Below are 22,221 nucleotides of genomic sequence, written 5' to 3' on the forward strand. Positions count from 1 at the left end.
AAGAAGAACAAAATACCTAAGATACAGTCCACAGAATTCAAAAAGTTCAACAAGCTGAAGAGCCTTAGTAAGGACACCTCAGTCCCACTTAGGAGGAAGAAGAAAAATATCACAGGGGAGAGGGAATGAGGGACCTAGAAGGGGAAGTGACAGGAGGGAGGGGAATATAGTGACATTATCTCATATTGGGTGGTGGGAAAGGACTGAAGCTGTGGCATCCAGCATAAAGAATGGAAACAGGCAATCTCAGGAATTAGGAGTTTGTGGGGACCTCAAGAACATACAAGAGATATAGAAGGTGAAAGGCTTTCATGAATAAAAGTGTGGGGGGACTTAGAAGACTTTAAGTTTTTGTCATATGGGTTTTCTACTTGCTTATCTAGAGCTTTACCAAGGTTTTCATTTTCCAGTTGAGAAATACATTTGACTATGAGATTAAATGTCTTCATGGTGAGTGAGAAAGCCTTCAGTTTTGTAATATATGTCTCTGTAGCATTTCATGGACAGATATATATATGTATAATAAAAAATGACAGAAGGAATCTGTGTCAGATAATGTGTTCTTCCAGACAGGGACTAACCACAATATGATTTCTTTCTTTTCAAAGGGGTTAATTGAGAAGAATACATAAACTATAGAGTCAGGAATAACCTGTCTCTGCCCCTATTCCTTGGGTTCTCCACAATTATTTAGATGTTTTACTTTCAATGATTCATGTCAGAAACACTTATCAATACCATTTTTAACATTGAATAAAACTGTAAATGTTATCAGGGAAGTGGCACCCACCAAAGAGCACCAAGGGAAACAGTAATTTTAGTCACACAGGACTTTCTCCTCAAGGAAAGAAGTAAAATCAAATACATACACTCCAAACAGAAAGCTGAGAAGAAGTTCTTAACAGCCTGATGAGTTTTTGCTACCTATAGGGACAGAATGTACACTAATTGCCCAGAATGATTATCCCAGACACTTCTAGCATTAGATTATTACACATCCTTAAGAGAGATGTCACATGTAATTTATGGCCCTCTGACCTGTAGGCTGTTGGGCATAGACCACACTTGATTTTAGCTTTGGCAAAATAACCTATCCTAATGGTCACAAGGACATCATAAAATATTAACTTTAAACCTTATTGTACAACTGGATTTGGAATACTATGGAAATTATTGTTACCTGGAGACCCTTTTCCAAATTCTATTGTGTGGAAATATACGTACAAGAAACTGCCTGTGCTTAGATTGCACAAAGTCTGATTCATGTAAACAAAGTCAACCTATAACATGTCCTTATTATTATCTCTGCCCTTGCTCTGTTTTGCTCTACGACATCTGCAGGGAGGTCCTCAAGAAGTACAAGATTTTCTAGGAGAAACAATCCTGTGTACTTAGAGATTAATAATTTTGCTGAAAACACTGGCAGGTGTGCACGCACACATATACATGCACACAAACACACACACACACACACAAACACACACACACACACACATGAACAGAGTGAGAGATGTAGGAGGAAGGGAGAGAGAGACAGAGAGAGAGAAAGAGAGAGAGGGAGTGAGAGAGTTAAAGAGGCTAATATGCAAATATTTTAATTATATAGTTCACTACACATTAGCCTTAAACATTTTACATTCATACTAAAATCTAAAATCCTTTAAGTCCTGTCTTTGAAATAGACTTCGAACAATTTAAACCCATACATGAAAATTAAATTCTAGGCATTGGACATATGCAACATTAATATGACAAAGATGTTGTCAAAATTCTTTGTTTATTCCTTAGAATTAGTTTTTTATTTATTGTTGAAAAACATTTCTTAATTCAATATATTCATTTCCCTTCCCCAACACCTTCCTGATCTTCTCTCAGCTTGATTCTGTTTCTTTCTCTAATTATAAAGCAAACAGAAACTAAACATTATCTAAATAGAAAAAAGAAAAACAAAGCAAGATAAAGGAAACACCCAGAAATGGGAATAATACAAAATGAATATACAAGCAGAAGAGTAATGTCAGCAAAATCAACACACAAGAAAACTATATCAATGTAGATGCATTTCAATTCACAAATACTAATAGAAAAAAATGAAGCAACAGGTATGCAAACAAGGTGTCTAAAAGAGTTGATGCTGTATCAGTACAGGTCTATAGTCTATAAAGTATACTGATTATAGGACCAATTACTGAGACTGCACACGTAGTAAATATGAGAACAAATATTTATGTATAATTGCAGAACCTACATCACTTAACGGGTACATACATTGTGTTGGTAAATAAGCCAATTGCAAAGTGATTTAATATTGTTTTCCATAGTTTGAGAATTATGTTTATGTAGCTCTGCATTCTGATACAAATATTTCTAATAATCTAGGAGACTGGAACATCTTCTGGAACACAGGCAGATTTAGGAATACACCAGAGGACAGTTAATAATTAAGATAATGAAAGGAGCGTTTGTTCCTGGGTGTTAGTAATTTGGATTTTATAGGTCAAATTCATAGTATGCGTTTCCCAAATATTTCAAAAAATGTTCTGGTGTCTCAGAATATATAATATTTTATCATACATCATCGTGGTTTTCTCTTTTTATTGTTTTAATGATTCAGAAACATGTCAAGGGAGGCAATTACTGATAGAGTCATTAAAATGTTTTGGTGTACAGTAGAAGAACGTAAAGCAACATCACCTTATTGTTAGGTTTCTTCCACAAAGTTAACAAAGGCACTGGAGGTCTGTGAGGAGGAGGCAAAAAGTAAACACTCAAAATGGTTATTTCTGAGGAAGTCTAAATGTTATTCTTTTCTGTTATCTCAGTCCCAGGGAAGCTTGCTGCTCCTCCAGTGTTTCTGACACACTCGGGATGTGGTTACAACACTGTGCCTTGCACAAAAATAGACTGCAGAGTCCTCAGTTGTCAGGCTGCTGAGATCCATGTACGCTGTGCTGGAAGATGTGTCTACAGTAAGTGTGGCCTTGCCCTTGAACTTCTGATTATAGCCAGTACCACCATCTCCAGCATAAATCATTCCAATCCACTCAATACTCTGTCCAGGAATCTGCTTGAACCAACTCATATAGCTAGTGCTGAAGGTGTAACCAGAAGTCTTGCAGGACAACTTCACTGAAGCACCAGGCTTTACCAACTCAGCCCCAGACTGCTGCAGCTTAACTTGGGAGTAGACACCTGCGAAGAAAAGGCAAAGTGGATGTCAATGTCACCTCAAGCCCTGTCTCTTCTTCAGATTTGGAAGTAGAGAGTCCCTTACCTGCAGCTACTGACAGGAGGAAGAGAAAGACCCATCTCCATTCCATGGTTAGAGTCAGTGTGTCCAGGAACTGTGGCGAGGACACTGACCATATGGTGTTTTAGGCTGTGGAAATCCCTGTATTTGCTGCCACAGATGCAAGTAGTTTGCATATTCATGAGTGGGTACCATCTTTGATAAGGACCTAGTTGAGCAGAACTACTGGGGAAGTAGGACAAATGGAGGCAAATGGTTCAGGTTATCAAGACACTGTTCCAGATCCTAATCCTCTGTGAGGAAATAATTTCCCTACACATTCCCTGAGAATTGAGCAGATACTGTGCATTTAACATCAGGAAATAAGTTCTCAGATTTCAGTTATTATACCGTGGCATCTCTTTGGGATAATTTATAGAAATTGATTTGTAGATGGTTGTTGTGATGGTGATGGAATAATTCCTTGAATGGTTAGCTTTTGAGGATTAAGATCCTTTGTTCAGATGTATACAAACTCACTCAAATGAAGTAAACCTACATCAAAAATCTTTACTTATCAATGATTATTGTATCAATATCATTAATGAGGAAATTATGAAATTGTGCTATATATGTGTCAACAAATGATTTCATGCTTAAATCATATATATGAACATTTTCATCAGTATGAAATAGAAACTTGTATTACTTTAGGGAAAATGGATGTAATTGGAACAAATGTGTTACTTAAAACAGTCTCAGAAACACCGACATTAAATGAGACTCTGATTAGTAGTTTTTAGATATTCCATAGCTATATATACTTATATATGCAAATACATGACAGTTCATCAGTAAAATTCTCTACTGGAAAAAAGGGAGAATAAGATGGAATGATGTTACAGGGGAAATATGCACAGTGTACAATATACAATTGTATGAAGATTCTAAACATATGTTTATGAAGTTGTTTTTCTTTACTTCATAAGGGTTTCTATTCTTTGAAATTTTCAATCAGTTATGACATTTATTGTGATCTAACCATTACTCAGTTCTCTCACCACTCTCTACTGCACTCAGGTCCTTAGAGTTCCTCTTGGTACATATCAAAATGGAGGTTCCAAGATCCTTACCTCTTCTCTTTCGTTACTTAGTAGCCCAGTGATGACAAAGAGAAAAAGGCACTATATGTGCATAATGAACCTACAGAAACCTTTCCCCAAAAAGAGATTAAATTCTTCCTTTCAATCATCAGATGTCAAAAGACTTTCAGCTTGATGGGGGTCCTCATAAATTTCACCTCGTTAACAATATATTTCTTTAATTGTTATATTATTGTTAGTTGGGAGAACAAGGTACACATACATGCACAAAGTGGATATGTTAACCTCGGAAAACTACTAACAAAACTGAATTGTAAGGGATATAACTGATATTGGTATCTTTACCAGTACACAGACACATTTACTTGCAGAGCCATTTAAATAGCTTTCATTTTGTAATTTCGCTGTTATGATTTGTATAGGTCTTGTGTTGGTTAATATAGCTACAGGGAGTTCAAACATGCAATAAGAAAATGTCATCTTCTGGAGTTAGAATTTTGTGTATTTCATCCCAATTCTATGTATCTCAATTCTTTGCCAGTATTGTCTTTGATTTTTTGATAAGAGTTGATATCATTGACTTCTCTGTTGCTGAATACTCTTTCAGCAATTCTCACTATTTTTACTATCCTGAATGACAGCATCAATTATTATACAATGAACACAGAAGTCACTGTGGTCAAGGCTATAACAATCTACTGAATGTAAACATACATATTTATAAGGCAGTTTGACTACATGATCTTTTCCAGAATAATTAAGGTATACCAGAGACTATATTATCTCTAAACTTGGGCTTTTGACTGCATTTACATGGGATGAAGTACCAGTCATCTAAAACCTATGAAAATTCACCAAAAGTAATAAATTAATTTATGAAGTGTCCCAGTAATATTCCTCTCAATCATGTACTCAAGTGATTCCATATCTTATCATAGTGATGCTTGCCCATTCATGTCTATCTACCAAACTCTATTCACAGCATGTAGAGGAAGGGGTCATCCTAGATTTCCAATAGAACATGTATAAAAAAAATGACAAAGCAGTACAGATAGAAAAGGAAAAAAAACTAACTGGTAAACATCAACTATGTAATATATACTTATCTTCATGGAACTGGGAAGATATGCTGAATGAGGTCACCTATGTCCATAAGGCAAGGGCCTCATGATTTCACTAATAGTTATTCCGATATTTGCATATATTTTTAATATGTTAAATTGTAGAATTCTAGAGATTAGTATTGGGCCATTAGTGTTTGTCAATCTGGCAATCTGCCCTAGAAGAATGCACCAGGTAAGGGGAGTGGAAGCCTTTTGTTTTAACTGTTGGGTTACTTGCTTAAGTAGACATTGCTTCTACAAGAATTCATGATTTATTAATTTTATGTATCAGTGTCAGACTTAGGAAAATGCATCAGTTAATGGTCAAAAAGATCCTACAGGTTCCCAAACAAACATGAGGCATTTACATAGCTGTTGTTCTCCATATAACTGCATAGTTAGAACTCATTTCTTAAAATTATTTTAAAATTAAGCTGACTTGTATTATGAGTATTCCAAGATCTTTGCCTAATATCCACTTATCAGTAAGTATATACCATTTTTGTTCTTTTGTGACTGGGTTTAGACACTCAGTATGATATATTCTAGTTCCATGCATTTGCTTGCAAATTTTGTGTTTTTAATATCTCAGTAGTACTTCTTTATATAAATACACTGTATTATTTTCATACATTCCTCTTTTGTGAGGCATCAGGGTTGTATCTAGCTTCTGGCCATTATAAATATGTCTTCTGTGATTGTATTAGAGCCACCTGCCCTTGTTATATGTTGGAGTATATTTTGGGCATATGCCCACAAGTGGAAGAGCTGGGTTCTCATGTAATATACCATATGAAGCTCGAGAAGGAGAAAGTTCAATGTGTGGATGCTTCAGCCATAAAAAGAAGGCTGAAGAAAATAGTCAGAGGAAAGGAGGGACCTGGGAGACAAAGAGGAGGGGCATGAAAAAGAGGTGCAGGACCAGGTGGGGAAGGTGTACATTGGGTCAGGAAATTGAACAGAGGTTTGTAGCAGTGTGGGGTGGGGAATTGGGTTAAGGAATTAGAAAGTACAAGAGGCCTCTAGAGGAAGACGCTCAGAGGATGCAGGGGATGACAAGAAATGAAGTACCCAACAAGGGGGACAGAAAACCTGTAGAGAAAATATCCACAAGTTAGGAGTGTACCTTGGTTGAGGGATGGGTCCACGTGCCCATATCAAAAATATTACGTACCAAGTGCTCCTGTATAAAGGAAATACAAAGAAAAAGAGTGGAGCAGAGAATGCAGAAAAGTCCATCCAGAAACTGCCCCACCTGAGCATTTATCCCATAAGCAGACACCAAATTCAGACATTATTGCTTACACCAAAATGTGCTTGCTGACAGGGACTGCATATAGCAGTCTCCTGAGAGGCTCTGCCAGACACTGATGTGGATTCTTGCAGCCAAGTATTGGTCTGCACAAGTGTACCAAAATAGTTAGAGGATTGACTGTAGGTGCTGAAGGTGTTTGCAATCCCATAAGAAGAACATCAATATGAGTCAACCAAATGCCACAGCACTCCCAAGGACTAAACCACAAAGCAAAGGGCACACATGGATGAACCTATGTTTAGAGTTACATATGAAACAGAAGATAACCTTATCTAGGAAAAATGGGAGGGGAGGCCCTTGGTCCTGGGAAGACTTTGTGCCCAAACATAAGTGAATGCTAGGGTGATGAATTGGGAGTGGGTAGCTGTGTGGGACAGCACCATCATAGAAACGAGAGGAAAGGGCATGGAATAGGAGATTTTCAGAAGGGAAATTGGGAAGGGGGATAACATTTGAATCAGAAATAAATAAAATAGCCATTTTAACAGAAATGATTATAAGAGCCAGGATATGTGAAAAAGTGTCTTCCAGACACAGTTGGACTGATGTACATATAAACTCACAGGGAATAAACTTACATCTGTGAAGCGTTTAATAGGGAATATTTTCTGTGTTTGAGCGTGGAGACATCACATATTGAAAAAAGCGAGCACAGATAACTTAGTACACTTAAGGAAAAAAAATCACAGTGGAACCTCCTTCACACATACCTTATATATCTATGGGGAATAATGATCTGATTGTGCCCCCTGCTGTTCATGAGTTCCCATGCACATAGTTTTTTCATGACTTACAACTGAAGTTGCAGGTGGGAAAAGAGAGGTTGGTGGGTGGGGCAACATCCTCATTCAGGCATTAGTGAGGGGGAAGAAAGCAGATGTAGCAGGGAGGCATTATTGAGGGCTCACCCAGAAGTAGGAAACCCTATGAGATGTAAAAAAAAATGTAATGATTAATAAAAAAAATTAAGTTTCAATTAGGGATATTTAAAAACATAATATATTCTTGTCATTTCATTGTTAACAGAGCTCAACTAAAGGGAGAAATGTTTGTTGTTTACCTGAGGATAATAATAGGTATCATATCACAGATTGATTTTAAGTTCTATCAATATTACTGTGATATCCCTCCCAAATCCAGGTTCCTTCTTGGTAACAGTTTCATGCAGCTCTAACAATTTTTATTTTTAAAAATATTAATGACAAGAAATAAGAGGCTCCTTCCTGTCTTCATGAGGCTACACCTGGGGCAGAGCACTAGTGTTGAGAAGGACTACCATGAGTCTTAAACTCAGATGAAGCCACCCATGTCTCCATGAATTAGTTCCTGTGACACTCAGATATAGGAGTCAGCATGAAAAATTCTTTCTATCCCCCTTTTCAGTGACTGCCATTATGCTTAACTCTCTTTTAATGATGACAAGGAAAGTTCTTGTTCTTATCAACTAGTTTTAACTTGAATATGCTAACCTGAAAAATATTTAGCTAATCAATTTCTGCTCATGGTAAAACACTCACTCCATATATTTTAGTAACCACAGTAAAAGGAGTTACACAAAAATGGTACAGAGGACTGGGAATGTTTATATAATAATCTAAAATGTTGTAGCACCTCAGGACCTGGCTGACTCTGGAAAGCTCAAACACTTTTGATGGGAGTGCTTAGGTAGGTCTGTATTTAAAAATTGCATAATTAGTAAAACCCCTGCTCAGAGAAAATGAAAAGGTCTAGCCAGATTAAAGGTCTGAATTTAGATACTGCAATGAGAATCACACCAGGATTGCACAGAATCTCAAAGACTAAGCCACAAACTGAACAGGATACATGGGCCGGGCTATGACCCCAGGCACATATAAACAGAAGTCTACCTTGTCTGATCTCACTGGGAGAAAAAACCCTACTTATATAAAGAAGGGATGCTGCAGAATAGGAAATGCTGGGGTGAGGTTTGTGGTTAGATGGATAGGTGGGGAAGCACCCTCTCAGATGAAATAGGAAGAGGAGATGGGGGATAATTCATAAATGAGGGACAAGAAGGGGAGCGACGTTTGGAATACAAATAAATGAAACAGTTTTAAAAACTGAATGATGTAAATGAGAAAATATAAAACTGTAAAATGTTCATCAAAGTATCTTTACTGTGCTTGCTTATGAAAATGTCACTTGTCAAGCACACCCAGTGCAGGTTAGTTAATAGATTTAATAAGGGAAACAATGGAAGATACACAGTCCTTCACACTCACCTCATCTCTCTACTAGAGATTATTGACTCCATTGTGGACGATGATAGACCTTAGCTGCCTAAGTGTAGGCTTCTTATGACTTACATTGTCCTTGCCACATCTGTCTTGAGCAGTAGCATATCCATGAAACTTCAGTACTCACAAAGCTCAACTACAGGAAATAAAGGCTCTTGTTTACCTGGAGAAGATGACTGATGCTTCAGAGATTGAAGTTACATTTTTTCTATATTATTATAATGACTCCCCATCAAGGTCAGGCTCCCACTTGGTAGAAGTTGGGTCAAGCTCTTTCCTTCTGTCTCTTCTCCACACTTTGTCTCCATATTTCCTCCTGTGAGTATTTTGTTCCCCTTTCTAAGAAGTACTGTAGCATCCATGCTTTTTAAGTTAGTTTCTATTGTGATGGAAATTATTTCAAGGGCCATTTTGCCTGCTTTTGTGAATGCCTGCTTGTCATGCTGAGTCGGGGTAGGCCAGGTATACTGGTAGATTACCTCACTTGCTAATCATGGAACAATAAGTGGGGATACAGTTGATGTTCAAGGTCAAGGGCAAAATGTTAGTCTTAGAGGAAGTAACAGGGAGGTTTCTGATGGCAATTGATGTCATTGTCTCTTCTGTCTTTTGCTTTTTTCCCTCAGTACTGTGCATGTGTGTGTGTGTGTGTGTGTGTGTGTGTGTGTGTGTGTGTGTGTGTGTCTCCTGTGAGAATTTCTGAACCTTCTTTCCTTGTTACCTATATTTGTCCTTACTCCCCACTCAGACAACCATTCAATTTTCCACTGGAGGGTGGAGGGACCAGTGAAACAATTGTCACTAATTCATGTATGTATATGATTATACTATTATGAATCATTTTTATTGGCATGTATCATTATGAGAACAATGGTGTTTATAGTTTCGGTAGGAATATGAGCTCATCACTATCAGGTTTTTGGTAACTATAGCATGTCAGGCATGGGTTTCATCACAGAAATCAGGCTTGTAATCATATCACATAATGATTGATTGTAGCCACAAAATTTATGACTCCATTGAATCAGCATATCTTAATGACAAGTTAATCACTTGGTTTGTAGCAATGTTACTTATTCCCTGTCTCTTCTGATAGCATGCAGGGTTCCTTTCAGTAGTATGAATACTGGTCATAAGGGTAAACACCTCTATTTAAAGACCAAAACTTCTTCCACATATTCACTAAGATATGGGTGTTTTCTTCAGTAATTTGGACTTTGATCAGTTTGTAGGAGGAAATAAATAGCTATGGAAATAGCATCATATATTTACAGGGTTCTATAGGGAACTTTGTCCATAGAATCAAATATTGAGTGCTTATCCAATAATGTCCATCTTTCCTACTTATTTGGAATTTACTGAATATGAACATCATAATGGTTAGCAGCGACTGCTGTGGGGATTTAACGACTTAAGACAAAATAGATTAAGAGTGAGGAACAACATGGCTTAGGCACCAGACATCCTTTAAAAGGTACAACCAAACACCAGGCACATTTTATAAAGATATGTCTAAACACAGAAAACAACCCACATCTCTTAATGTCTTAAAAGAAACCTTGGATATATTAGAGGTAGTTAGGGATATTAAGCTCAGAATAAAAAGGAAACGATAATTGAAAATCTCTGCCCCTATTCTTCTGCAATGGAAAAGGAAATAAAGTGCTGAGGACTAGCCTGAAGTAGTGTAAAGCTGTCCACTAAAACTTTGTTAATGGGTTCTGAGCACAGTAGTATGTGGCAGTTTCTGTAGTTCCCATAAGGAAGATTTGAAAAATGATCAATAGTTAGAGGCATTCTTGAATAGGTTGGGCCAGATTTTCAGAGATGGGCTATACGTCTTTTGTTCACATAGTTAAATTGTTTCACTTTATTCATGCCAGAATTTACTGTTTTCAAACCTGATTCTGTGTCACAGATGAATTCGACTGTAGATGTATCTCCCTAAATAAAGCAAAAGAAATATGTTTATTTCTAGAAAACTCATTAAATGAGTGATAATGTCTATTGATTTCTCTTAGTACTCCATATGCTTTTGCCCTACTGTTCTAAAACTTTGCAACTCAGTATTAGGATATGTGCTGTTTTCCAGTCTCATCTGGCAGATGAAGGAAGATGAGGAGAAGAGGGCTTGATGTTCTCACTTGAGGTCAGGTAGATAAAGGTTAAGGTAACCTGGAGCATATAATGATTCTTATTCATTAGGTGTTCTGTTTAATTAAGTTGTTTTAATCATAAAGCAGTCTTTATGCTGATTGAGAATAATAGACAACAACTGAGAGATGTCAGGATCAATTACAGGATTGGAAGTGACTTGAGTCAAAGAGAAAACAATTCTTTAGGTTCAGAAGCCACTCTAATTTTGGAGTCCAATATAATTCTTCACCGTCATTATGTACATAGTTTTAGGAAGATTCACTAGATCTCCTATTGCCTATCCTACACCCAAACAATCCTACACAATCCAGTTTAAATGACTGGGATTTGGGGAAATATATTATCTGCAGTTGAAACCAGTGTGAGAATTTTAACAGAAACCCACAAAATAAACTTCTAGCTCTCTCTCTCTCTCTCTCTCTCTCTCTCTCTCTCTCTCTCTCTCTCTCTGTCCCTCCTCCCTCCCTCTCTCCTTCTCTCTCTCTCCCTCCTTTCTCCCTCCCTCTCACCTTCTCTGTCTCTCTCTCCCTCCCTCCTCCTCCCTCCTTTCCTCTCTCTCTCTCTCTCTCTCTCTCTCTCTCTCTCCCTCTCTCTCTGTAAGGGTGAGTGTGTTGCTTTTGTTTCTTTGTTTTTTTTCCATCTTTATTAAATTGGGTATTCAACATATCATGCTCCTATCAACAAGCACTTTTTTGGATAATTTTTTAATTTACATTCCAAATGTTATTCCCTTTCCCAGTTTGCTGTCCATCATCCACCCGTTACACTTCCCTCCCCTTCTTCTACAAGAATGTTCCTGCTCCCCAACCACCCCTCTTCCTGCCCCCAATATTTTCTTACACTTGGGGGACGTCCATCCTTGGCAGGACAAGGACTTCTCCTTCCATTGGTGCCTGACAAGGACACCCTATGTTACATATGTAGCTGGAGTCATGGCTCTATTCCTAGTGGTTTAGTCCCTGGGAGATCAGCTTGGTTGGTATTGTTGTTCTTATGGGGTTGCAAGCCACTTCAGTTCTTTCAATCCTTTCTGAAACTACTCCAATGGCGACCCATTCTTAGATCATTGGTTGGCTGCAAACATTTGACACTGTATTTGCCATGCTTTGGCTGTGCCTCTCAGGAGACAGCTATATTAGTCTCCTGCCAACATGCACTTCTTAGCTTCATCAATATATTCCAGTTTTGGTGGGTGTATATATATGGGCTGTATACCCATGTGGGGCAGGCTGTGAATGGCTGTCTTTTTTGTTCTTGGTGTTGTTTGTTTTAAAACCCTTTGAAAATTTCTTTTCCTATTTTTATGCTTTTTAAAGAGAAAAAGGGAAGTGAAGTTGAGTGAGAGGAGAGGTAGGAAGGATCTAAGTTAGGAGAGTTGGATTCAGTTATTAGAATAAATTTTATAAATTTTTTTCAAAAACTTATAAAAACAAATATAAATGAGAAAAATGTAAATCTGTTAAGTGTTTAGAATTTTTACTGTGCTTGACCATGGTAACCATCACATGCCAATTACATCAAGGCCGATCAGTTAATATATTTAAGAAAGGAAACCACAAAGACAGAGTCCCCTCTACAACCACCCAATCTCAAAAGGGGAAAATTCACTACATTGTGTCACCTGATGATCATGAGGCTCCATGCAGGTAGGAGAATCATTGCTTACGCTGAAGTTACACAGTTTACCTTAAGGAATATCATATAGCCTAGTGAGTACAGGTCTCAGCTGCAGTGTGAAATGGCTCTTGTTTACCTGGGGATAATAACTGATGCACTAAAGATTGATTTTAAGTTGTGCCAATATTCCTATAAAGTCCTTCTCAAAACCAGGTTCCTCCCTGGAAGCAGTTAAATCTAACTCTAGCAATTCCCATTTTTAAAATGTAATGAAATGTGATAACAGGTTCTTTCCTTTCTTCATTAGAAGATCACCTGTGTTTGGAACAACTGCAATGAGGCATGCGTACCAATATATTTGAACAAGTATGAACGAGTTCCTGGCACATTCAGACATATGAGTCAAAAAAGGATGAATTTGTTCATGTCTATTACCAAATGGACCTTCTTTGATGATGGCTGAGTTAGACATTAATGAACTTGTAGAACAGAATGTCATTAGTAATCACTGTATTGCTGCTTTTTGTTTCTTTTGTTTTTTTCTTTTGTTGTTGTTGTTGTTGCTGTTGTTTGTCTGTTTTGTTTGTCTAAGTGTATTCCTTGTTTTCAAAACTGTAAAATTTGGCTATCTTATTAGTCCATGCTCTATCCAGTATTAGGTTCTTGGCCAACAAAGCAGTCTCTGAGGTGGGTTCTGTCTTATGGAGTGGGCTAATAATCCAAACAGGTATGAGTTGTTTCAACCCATAAGATTTGTGACAGTGGAACCAGCATATCTTGCATGCAGATCATGATTTTATATCATAGGGTTTGTAACTGGATTGTTGTTTATCTTCATTTTTTTGCAGCATGCAAATGCTTTCTGGTACTATGAACACTAGTCATTAAGGGTAATTGCTCCATACTCAGTCTGATGGTAGGCTGTGTACAGACAGATGTGCATTGGTCTGGCTCTGGCATAGCCTCTCATGGGACAGCTATCCCTGGCTCCTGTCAATAAGCACTTTTTGGCATCAGCAATAGTGTCTGGGTTTGGTGTCTGCAGATGGCAGGGACCCCTAGGTGGGCCAGTCATTGGATGGCCTTTCTTTCAGTCTCTGCTCCACTCTTTATCCTTGCATTTCCTTTTGACAAGAGGATTTCTAGATTAATATTTTTGATGTCAGTGGATGGCTCTATCTCTCAACCGGGGGCTGTGCCTCTTCACCATGTATGATCTCTACAGGTTGTATTTCACCTTTTCGGCTAACGTTATTCCTGTTGAGCCTTTTTTTTCCACGTGGAGAGGTTTAATGAGAGAGGAGGAGAGGAGAGGAAAGGCCAGCCATGACCACGTTGGGGAGAGGGGTAGAGAGAAGAGACAGGGAAGAGCTGGGAAGAGCAGGGAAGAGAAGAGAACAAAGAGCCTGTTGAGTCTTGGTAGCCTCTTACTTTCCTGGCATCTGGGATTTTCAAATTGCTACTCACAGTTCCCCACCCCAATTGTTACACACCTACTTTCAAATTCCTGACCCTCTTTACCTCTTCCCCATCTCCTTTCCATATCTCAACTGTCCCCCTTTTCTCTCCTCCTCTCTCCCTCACAAATCCCACTGTCCCAGAGATTATTTTCTTCCCCCTTCAGAGTAGGATTTAGCATCCAAACTTTGGTGTGATCTTTTTTCTTCTTGGGTTTCATATGTTCAATGAGTTGTATCATGGGTATTCTGAGCTTCTTTTTGGCTAATAGCCACTTATCAGTGTGGAGGCGCAAGGAATGTAGGAGCTGAAAAGGTTTGCTACCCTATAAGAATGGTAACAATAAAAACCAAGCAGATCCACACCTAAAGCTCCTATTAACTAAAACAACAAACACGGAGTACACATGGAGGGACTCATAGATCTAATCACATATGTAGCAGAACATGGCATTGTTCAGCATCAGTAGAAGGAAAAGCACTTAGGACTGGGAAGGCTCATTGTAGGGGAATGCCAGAAGGTTGAGGTGGGAGTGCATGTGTGGAAGTGGGAGCATCATCATAGAAACAGGGAGAGGAGGAGGGGGTCTGGGGGTGGGATAACATTTGAAATGTAAATATAAAAAATATCCAAGAAAAATAAAATTAAGAAAAATTCTACATCTTTTATATATGCTTTCGTCTTAAGTCCTTTAAGTCCTGGCCTCAGAAAACATTTTAAACAATTTAAACAGAGAAAGGAGACTTAAAGTATAGACTCTTTGATATATGTAATACTATAAAACAAAATATATCAGAATTATTTATTCCTTATTTTTCATAGATTTTTCTATTTATTACTAAAAGTAAATATTTCATGCAATTTATTCTGATTACTGGTTTGTTTTCAACTCCTTTCTCAGTAGCTGTCCCCTAACCTTCTTCCTTTATGAAGTTAGAAAAAAACAGATCCTGTAAATATTAAAAAAATAAGATAAAAGGAAACCAAACAAATTGGAATAGGCCAAAAACATAAAATAATCAGAAGAAAAATCATCCAAACCCACGCACAAGAAACAAATATAGATTAAGACTCAGACACATTGACAAATGCTGCATAAGACTAAGATGGACACCAGGTATTCAACACACTGTGAGAGTCAATGCTCTTTCAGAATAGGTCAATGTTTTTAAACGCTAGTGACTATAGGATTGACTATTGACAGTGGGTACAGTTATTATCATATGACCTTGGAATCTACCTCAGTTAGGATGTATGTACACTGAGTTGATAAAAGAGTCCTGTGGAAAATTGATTTAATATTATTTGTCAGTCATATAGTTATTACACCTATGTGGTTTTGTTTCAGGAGCTATTTTGCCTGGGTCTGTGGAAGACTGCTTCTCAGGCAGAATCCAGGCAGGAGGGCTGAAGGTTCTGTTAATCCTGGGGAAAGTTGGAGACTTCTGGATAGAAATAAATACCTAAATACTACAGCCATGATCTCTGTTGGATTGTGACATTGTTTCCCACTATGATATAAAATATATAAAGCCTGCCTGAATTAAACTTGTGGTTGCCACACTATTCACTGGACAAACCTCTGATTTTGAACCTCTTCCACTATTCCTATATTCAACATTACTGTCTTACATAAACTCAGAAGACTTTTCAATTTTTTACTGGCATGAATGATGCAGCTATTTATTCTAGTATAAATGACTCTTACATTGGAAAGGCCTGGAAATTATGCTGTAACACAAAGGCAGAGTTATCAAAACACCTAAATGTCACTTAATACATAAGGCTAAAAGGATTTTTTTGTTTAACCAGAAATTGGTGGGATTTTAGAGTTCAAATTCATATTATACTTTATATCCTTTAATTCCAGTGTAAGTTTCATTGGTTCTCAGAATCTAGAGATATTTTTTCATGCCTAATCAGAGTTTTTATTGTTTTATTAAGGAAGAAATATATGAATGGAGATGTTCACTGGTGAAAAGATTGAGAAGGTATGCGATACTTTAAATCATCCTCATCGATATCACGTGATTTATAGGTGTCCTTTTGAAGAGTTGACTAAAGCACAACAGAATTCTAAGGAATACAAAAAGGGACTGTCAAAGTGTCTTTGTCTGATCTAGTTCAAGGTAGTTTTCTCTGAGTCATCTCAATCACCAGGAAGCTTGCTGCCCCTCCAGAGTTTCTGACACACTCAAGATGTGGTCTAGCTATTTGTGTTGCACAGTAATGGACAACTGAGTCCTCAGATGTCAATGTGCTAAGCTCCATATAGGCTGTGCTAGAGGATTTGTTTATAGTCAATGTGGCTTTGCCTTTGAGCTTTTCACTAGTTCTAGTACTACCATCATAAGTACTAGTATATCCAACCCTATAAAAGTTCTTTCATTGACTCTGTTTCAGCACATATAGTATTTGGTAAATTTGTAGCCGGAAGACTTGCAGGATATCTTAAGTGAGGATCTCACCAATTCAGCTCCACACTGATACAGCTGGACCTGGGATTAAACACTTGTAGAGGGAAAGACAGGGTGTCATTGTCACCTGAGTGTATGGCCAGTGCTCAGTCTGCTACTGTGAGCCCTTTACCTGTAGTTGCTGCTACCAGGAAGAGGATGATGAAGCTCCATTCCATGGTGAAGTCCTTTGTATTCAGTGACTGTAGAGAGGAGAGTGACCTTATGTTATTGTGGGGTGCAGACAGCCCTATATTTACCACCATAGACAACCATGATGTGCATATTCCTAAGCAGGGTACATCTTAGATAAGGACCTACTCTTACAGGAGAAAGAACACCTAGCTCAGGAATCGGGTGGCTGAAGCCCAAGCTTTAATCATGTCCATGGAAATTTATCCCATACCCTATTACTGAGCCTTGTGTAGTAGCTGTGGATGTAATTTTAGGGCCTATGCTATAAAAAGATTTCCGGCCTGATATAGTGGCCCCAATTGTGACATGGTTATCAGATGGATTTAAGGTGGTTGCAGGGATGACAATAGTGAGGGCAAATTTTAAAAAATAGCTAAGTTACTAGAAATTAAAGACTCCTTCCCATACATAAAATTAGCATTTGCCATTCCAAAACGTTTTATACTTAAAATAATCACCCAAATGTCCGAAACTAAATTTATTTCAGAAACACATGCACATGAAAGATTATTGCAACACCATCACATAACTTAATTATTAGTTATGAAATGAACTGTGTATTATCTGTCAACCAAAGATTACATCATATATATATGCATATATATATATATATATATACAATTTTTTCAAGAAAATACAAGTCTTTGAAATGTTTAACAGAATATTCACAGTGTTTGAGCATGGAAACATTACATGTCAATTACAATGGGTACATGCAAGTTAAGAAAGAAAACCACAGAGGATAAAGAATCGCTCCTACACCCAACGCATCTGTCTCTTGGGGATTCTTGGCCCCATTGTACTACCTTCTGGACATGAACTTACCTATAGGTAGATTTCCCATCTATTACACTGAAGTTACCCAGACTGACTTCCGCAGTAACATATCCTTGTAATTAGTGTGCTTGTATGTCTCAGATGCAGGGAGAAATGACTCTTGTTTATCTGATAATGATGACAGATGTCTCAGACTCCGACTTTAAGGTGTTTCTATATGGTCATCAATGATGTACTCAAATTCATCTGCTTTCCTAGTGGCAGGTGGATCTGAATCTAAATTTATCATTTGTAATAAATTGTGAAGAAAATTATCAGGGTATTTGTTGCCTTCATTAGGTGGTTCCTGGGTAAGAGCAGCTGATGACAGAAAGAAAACAATGAGTCTTGAGCCCATGTAACCATATATAGATACCTGGCATAATAACATTCAAGAATCAATAGAAATAGAAATAACCACTGTGGTACTCAAAGCAAAGTTAACAGTTCCTAAAAAATTCACATTGAGAAGGAAGTGCAAATTGAGCAGTGTATACTGCCACTCAATCTGTTTCCAAATCTGCATGTGCACATGTTTAGTGGGATGAAAGGAAAGAAGAAATCTCATTGACAATGATCCTAATGGGTGGGAATATATGTGCTCAGAAAGCTTTATCTCTCCCTGTGTACGTTTCCAATCCAGAATCTTGTTTTTAATGTGCAAGGTATGTGCTAGTTAAGCTTTACAGAAATTGACATTTTAATTATTGAAGGAAAAATTTGGAATATTGTCCCAGGCATGAGAGAAACAAATAGCGATATGTAGGAATATGTGATTATGTGTATGTAACTATGAATTGCTTGGGTGTATGTTCTACCACTTTTTTTCCAAAGTTATTGACACAATTGTGATAGTTAAATATGGTCACCCTAACACACTAACATGTACATAAGCAGGAAGGATTACATTGCGTATCCTAGCTCTGAATTAAAACCCCAAGACTTATATTTATTAATTATATCTTTAAACCTTATCTTACTTTGTTCCCAACTAACTCTTATAACTTAAAATAATCCATCCATTTTAATCTATGTTCTGTCAAGTGACGATATGATTACCTCTGCTTCATACCTATACTGCTTCCTCCTCTTCATTTGGCTGGCAACATCTGCTCCCAAATTGATTCCAGAGTTCCTATCTACCCTGCCTAATCTCTTTTTTCATGGGGGCCATTAGCCTTTTGAATCCAGTAAATGGTTGGGTGATTAAATGATTACTTAATATGATTAGAGATATGAATAACAATTCCAAAACTCTGCTCTTCACTCATCACTATGCTGCCCAGAAATCAGGTTTTGCTACACCACAGTTTTTACACAGTGCACAAAAAGCTCACTCCAACTCAGTAATGTGTAGAACATGTTCACTAATTTAAACTCCTCTCTGAATGTTACATGCAAGGATTTTCAGATGTACATAAAATTCTTCTGGCTCAGAGTTTGAACATCTGAGGGCAAGTGTAAACTCTATGGTACAAAAATTGAATCTTTTATGTATTCGATAAATGTGTACTAACAAAGTTAGTTAAATACATTAGGTGCCCAGCCAATGAGGTCTTAAGACCTAGAAAATATTGTGGAAAACTTAGAGCAGCTCACTAACACAAAAAATTCAGTGAATGGTGTCATATGTACTTTATAATCTTCTGACCAATATGTTGGTCAGAGAGCACACTATAACTAGCCTTTAGCAATAGTGCCTGTCCTCATGGTCACAAGTACAACATGAAATTTTTCTATATGGTCACACCTTAACAGTAAAGAAGCAATGTCATTTAAAATGGTTATAGAAATTATTGTTGCTTTGAGACCCTTATCCTTTTAGAAGGATGACAAAGTCACTATAGAACAGTGAGGAGGAAGAAAAAATAGACACTCAAGATTACTCTTTCTGAGCAAGTCTAAAGGTTAGTCTCTATGTCATCTTAGTTCCAGGCCAGTTTCCTGTTCCTCCAGGGTTTCTGACTTACTCAGAAAGTGGTTTCCACGCTGTGTCTAACAGAATAATAGACTGCAGAATCCGCAGTCTTCAGGCTGTTGAGTTCCATGTAGGCTGTGTTGGAGGATATGTCTACGGTCACTTTGGCCTTGCCCTTGAACTTATGATTGTACACGCAGTATCACTATTTGCAGGATTAATAACTCCAATCCCTTCCAGTCCCTGTTCAAGAGCCTGCTCCACCTAGTCTATTTCATAGTCAGTGAAGGTGTACCCAGAAGCCTTGCAAGACATCTTCACAGAAGCCCCAGGCTTCAACAGCTCAGGTTCTAGCTGCTGCAGCTGTACCTCTGAGTAGACATCTGTGGAGAGAATGGCATAATAGATGTCATTGTCACGTCAGGCCCTGTTTTCCTTTCAGATTTGGAAATGGTGAGCCTCTTACCTGCAGTAATTGACAGGAAGAAAAGAAAGACCAAGTTCCATTCCATGGTTAGAGTTCTTTTTTCAAAGACTGTGGAAAGGACACTGATCTTTTGTTGTATTCATGGTATGGGCCTCCCTTTTTTACTGCCACAGACTTAGGTGATTTACATACTCATGAGCAGGGGACTTACATAAGAATCTAGTCCAGCTGTAGAAGAACTGGAGGAGAAGGACTAAAAAGGCACATGGGTCAGGCAGCAGGATGCTCAGTTACAATGCATAATTCTGAGAAAATGCATTCCAAATATTTTCCCTGAGACCTGGGCAGATGCTGTAAATGTCACTTCAGGGACTTAGCTCTCAAAGATTTTTTTGTCCTGAGTCTGTCGCTCCACTTGGGAAAATTTTATGACTTTCACTTACAGATGGTGATTTTTGGTGGTGGTGGTAGTGAGATATTGAATGAAAATTTAAAAAAAAACAGCTATTTTTTAGAAATTAGAGCCTTCTTTCAGATATTTGCAATTAATATTTGTCTTTTTGCCTTTCAAAAGTATAATATAGTTCAAAACACATAAACTGACTAAAATTAAAGGTGTTTCAAATATTCACATATCAGTGATTATTGCAGCAACATCATGAACAACAAAAATATATAAATATATAAATAAATATATATAAATAAATCAGAGATGTATCACCAAAGATTACAAAGATTATAGATTATACACATACATAAATTAGTATTAGCTATATACACATAAGTAGAGTTATCACCAGTAAAGAGTTCCCGGCAGAAGTCTTCCACAAAAAAAGTGATTTTATTTCACTCATCAATCATCAAATGCCATCAGTCTTCAGCTTGATGTGGGCCCTAGGAGTTTCTCCCTATGCACGTTGTAATTTTTTAATTGTTTCATTATTGTTAGGGCTGATAACAGGGTACAACTGTATTAAGGTGTATCTGTTACCCACAGAGGACTATTTGTGTAATTTAACTCTAAGAGATTTACTGATATTGCTGAGCTCTCCAATAGACATCTTTACCTGCTCAGTCATTTTGAGGTATCCCATGTGAAAATTTTCACTGGTTTGATTTGAGTCTATCATGTGCTGCTGAATATAACTATTAAGAGTTCCCATGTGCAGTAAGAACAGTTAAATCCCCAGGAATAGACTTTCATGTTATTGAACACAATTCTCTGTACCTTTTTTTTAAATTTACTTTACGTATGTGGGTACACTGTAGAGTGAGTACACTGTAGCTGTCTTCAGACACATAAGAAGAAGTTGTCAGATACCATAACAGATGGTTGTGAGCCACCATGTGGTTGCCGGGAATTGAACTCAGGAACTCTGGAAGAGCAGTCGGAGTTCTTAACCACTGAGCCATCTCTCCAGCCCCATTCTCTGTATATTGTATCCTTTCTTTTCCCTGTTTTTGATGGTCCTTGATTTTTGGTGAGAAGTTAGTATCATTGACTCATAGGTCAATAATTCGCAGCACTCTGAACACTCATGAATGTATGAACCTTACTTTACGAACAGCATATATGAGCCTTTGTGATCAAGGCTCAGACAATATGCTGGGTATAAACATAAATATCTATAAGGAAGCTTGACAACATCACCATTAGAAACTGGGTTCTATTAGGGCCAATATCATCTCTAAACATGGTCTTTAACCACACTTGTGATGAAGAATTTTCTATGAAAATAGGACAAAATATAATATATAGAATTATGTTGTTTCCCAGCATTAACCCTCTTAAACATGTACTCAAATAACTCTATATCTTATTGCAGAGATGTTGGACATTCATCTTTATTCACAGGCTGTTACTCATGACCTGTTAATAGCCTAGAGATGAAGAAATCATCCTAGATTTCTAATAAAGCATATTATTAAAAAAGGAAAAATTCCTTTCCATAAAAAGGAAAAATCTTGTACACACAGAAAAGTCAGTACTACTCAGTGATAAAACATCAATTATGTGATCTATAAGTGTATAGGATTGGAAAAATATATACTGAATGGATGAACCACGTCCATTAGAAAAGTGCTTCCTGTTATCATCCATATCTGTTCCACCATTTTAATATCGTGTTTGTGGTATTTATTTGTAGAAGTTGAAAGACTAGAATTGGG

The 22,221-nt window shown here is 37.4% G+C and overlaps 1 pseudogene and 1 gene segment (V, D, J or C); both read right to left on the bottom strand.

Annotated features, from left to right (window-relative positions):
• Positions 1-2,818: 2,818 nt before the first annotated feature.
• Positions 2,819-3,367, bottom strand: LOC691927 (Ig heavy chain V region 108A-like). The segment is given in 2 exon segments: positions 2,819-3,192; positions 3,275-3,367. Coding segments are annotated over 2 exon segments (420 nt in total).
• A 16,310-nt stretch (positions 3,368-19,677) lies between these two features.
• Ighv-ps1 (immunoglobulin heavy chain variable region, pseudogene 1) lies at positions 19,678-20,137 on the bottom strand (annotated as a pseudogene).
• Positions 20,138-22,221: the final 2,084 nt, after the last annotated feature.

This window comes from Rattus norvegicus, chromosome 6 (assembly GCF_036323735.1).
Source record: "Rattus norvegicus strain BN/NHsdMcwi chromosome 6, GRCr8, whole genome shotgun sequence".
Classification (NCBI taxonomy): domain Eukaryota; kingdom Metazoa; phylum Chordata; class Mammalia; order Rodentia; family Muridae; genus Rattus; species Rattus norvegicus.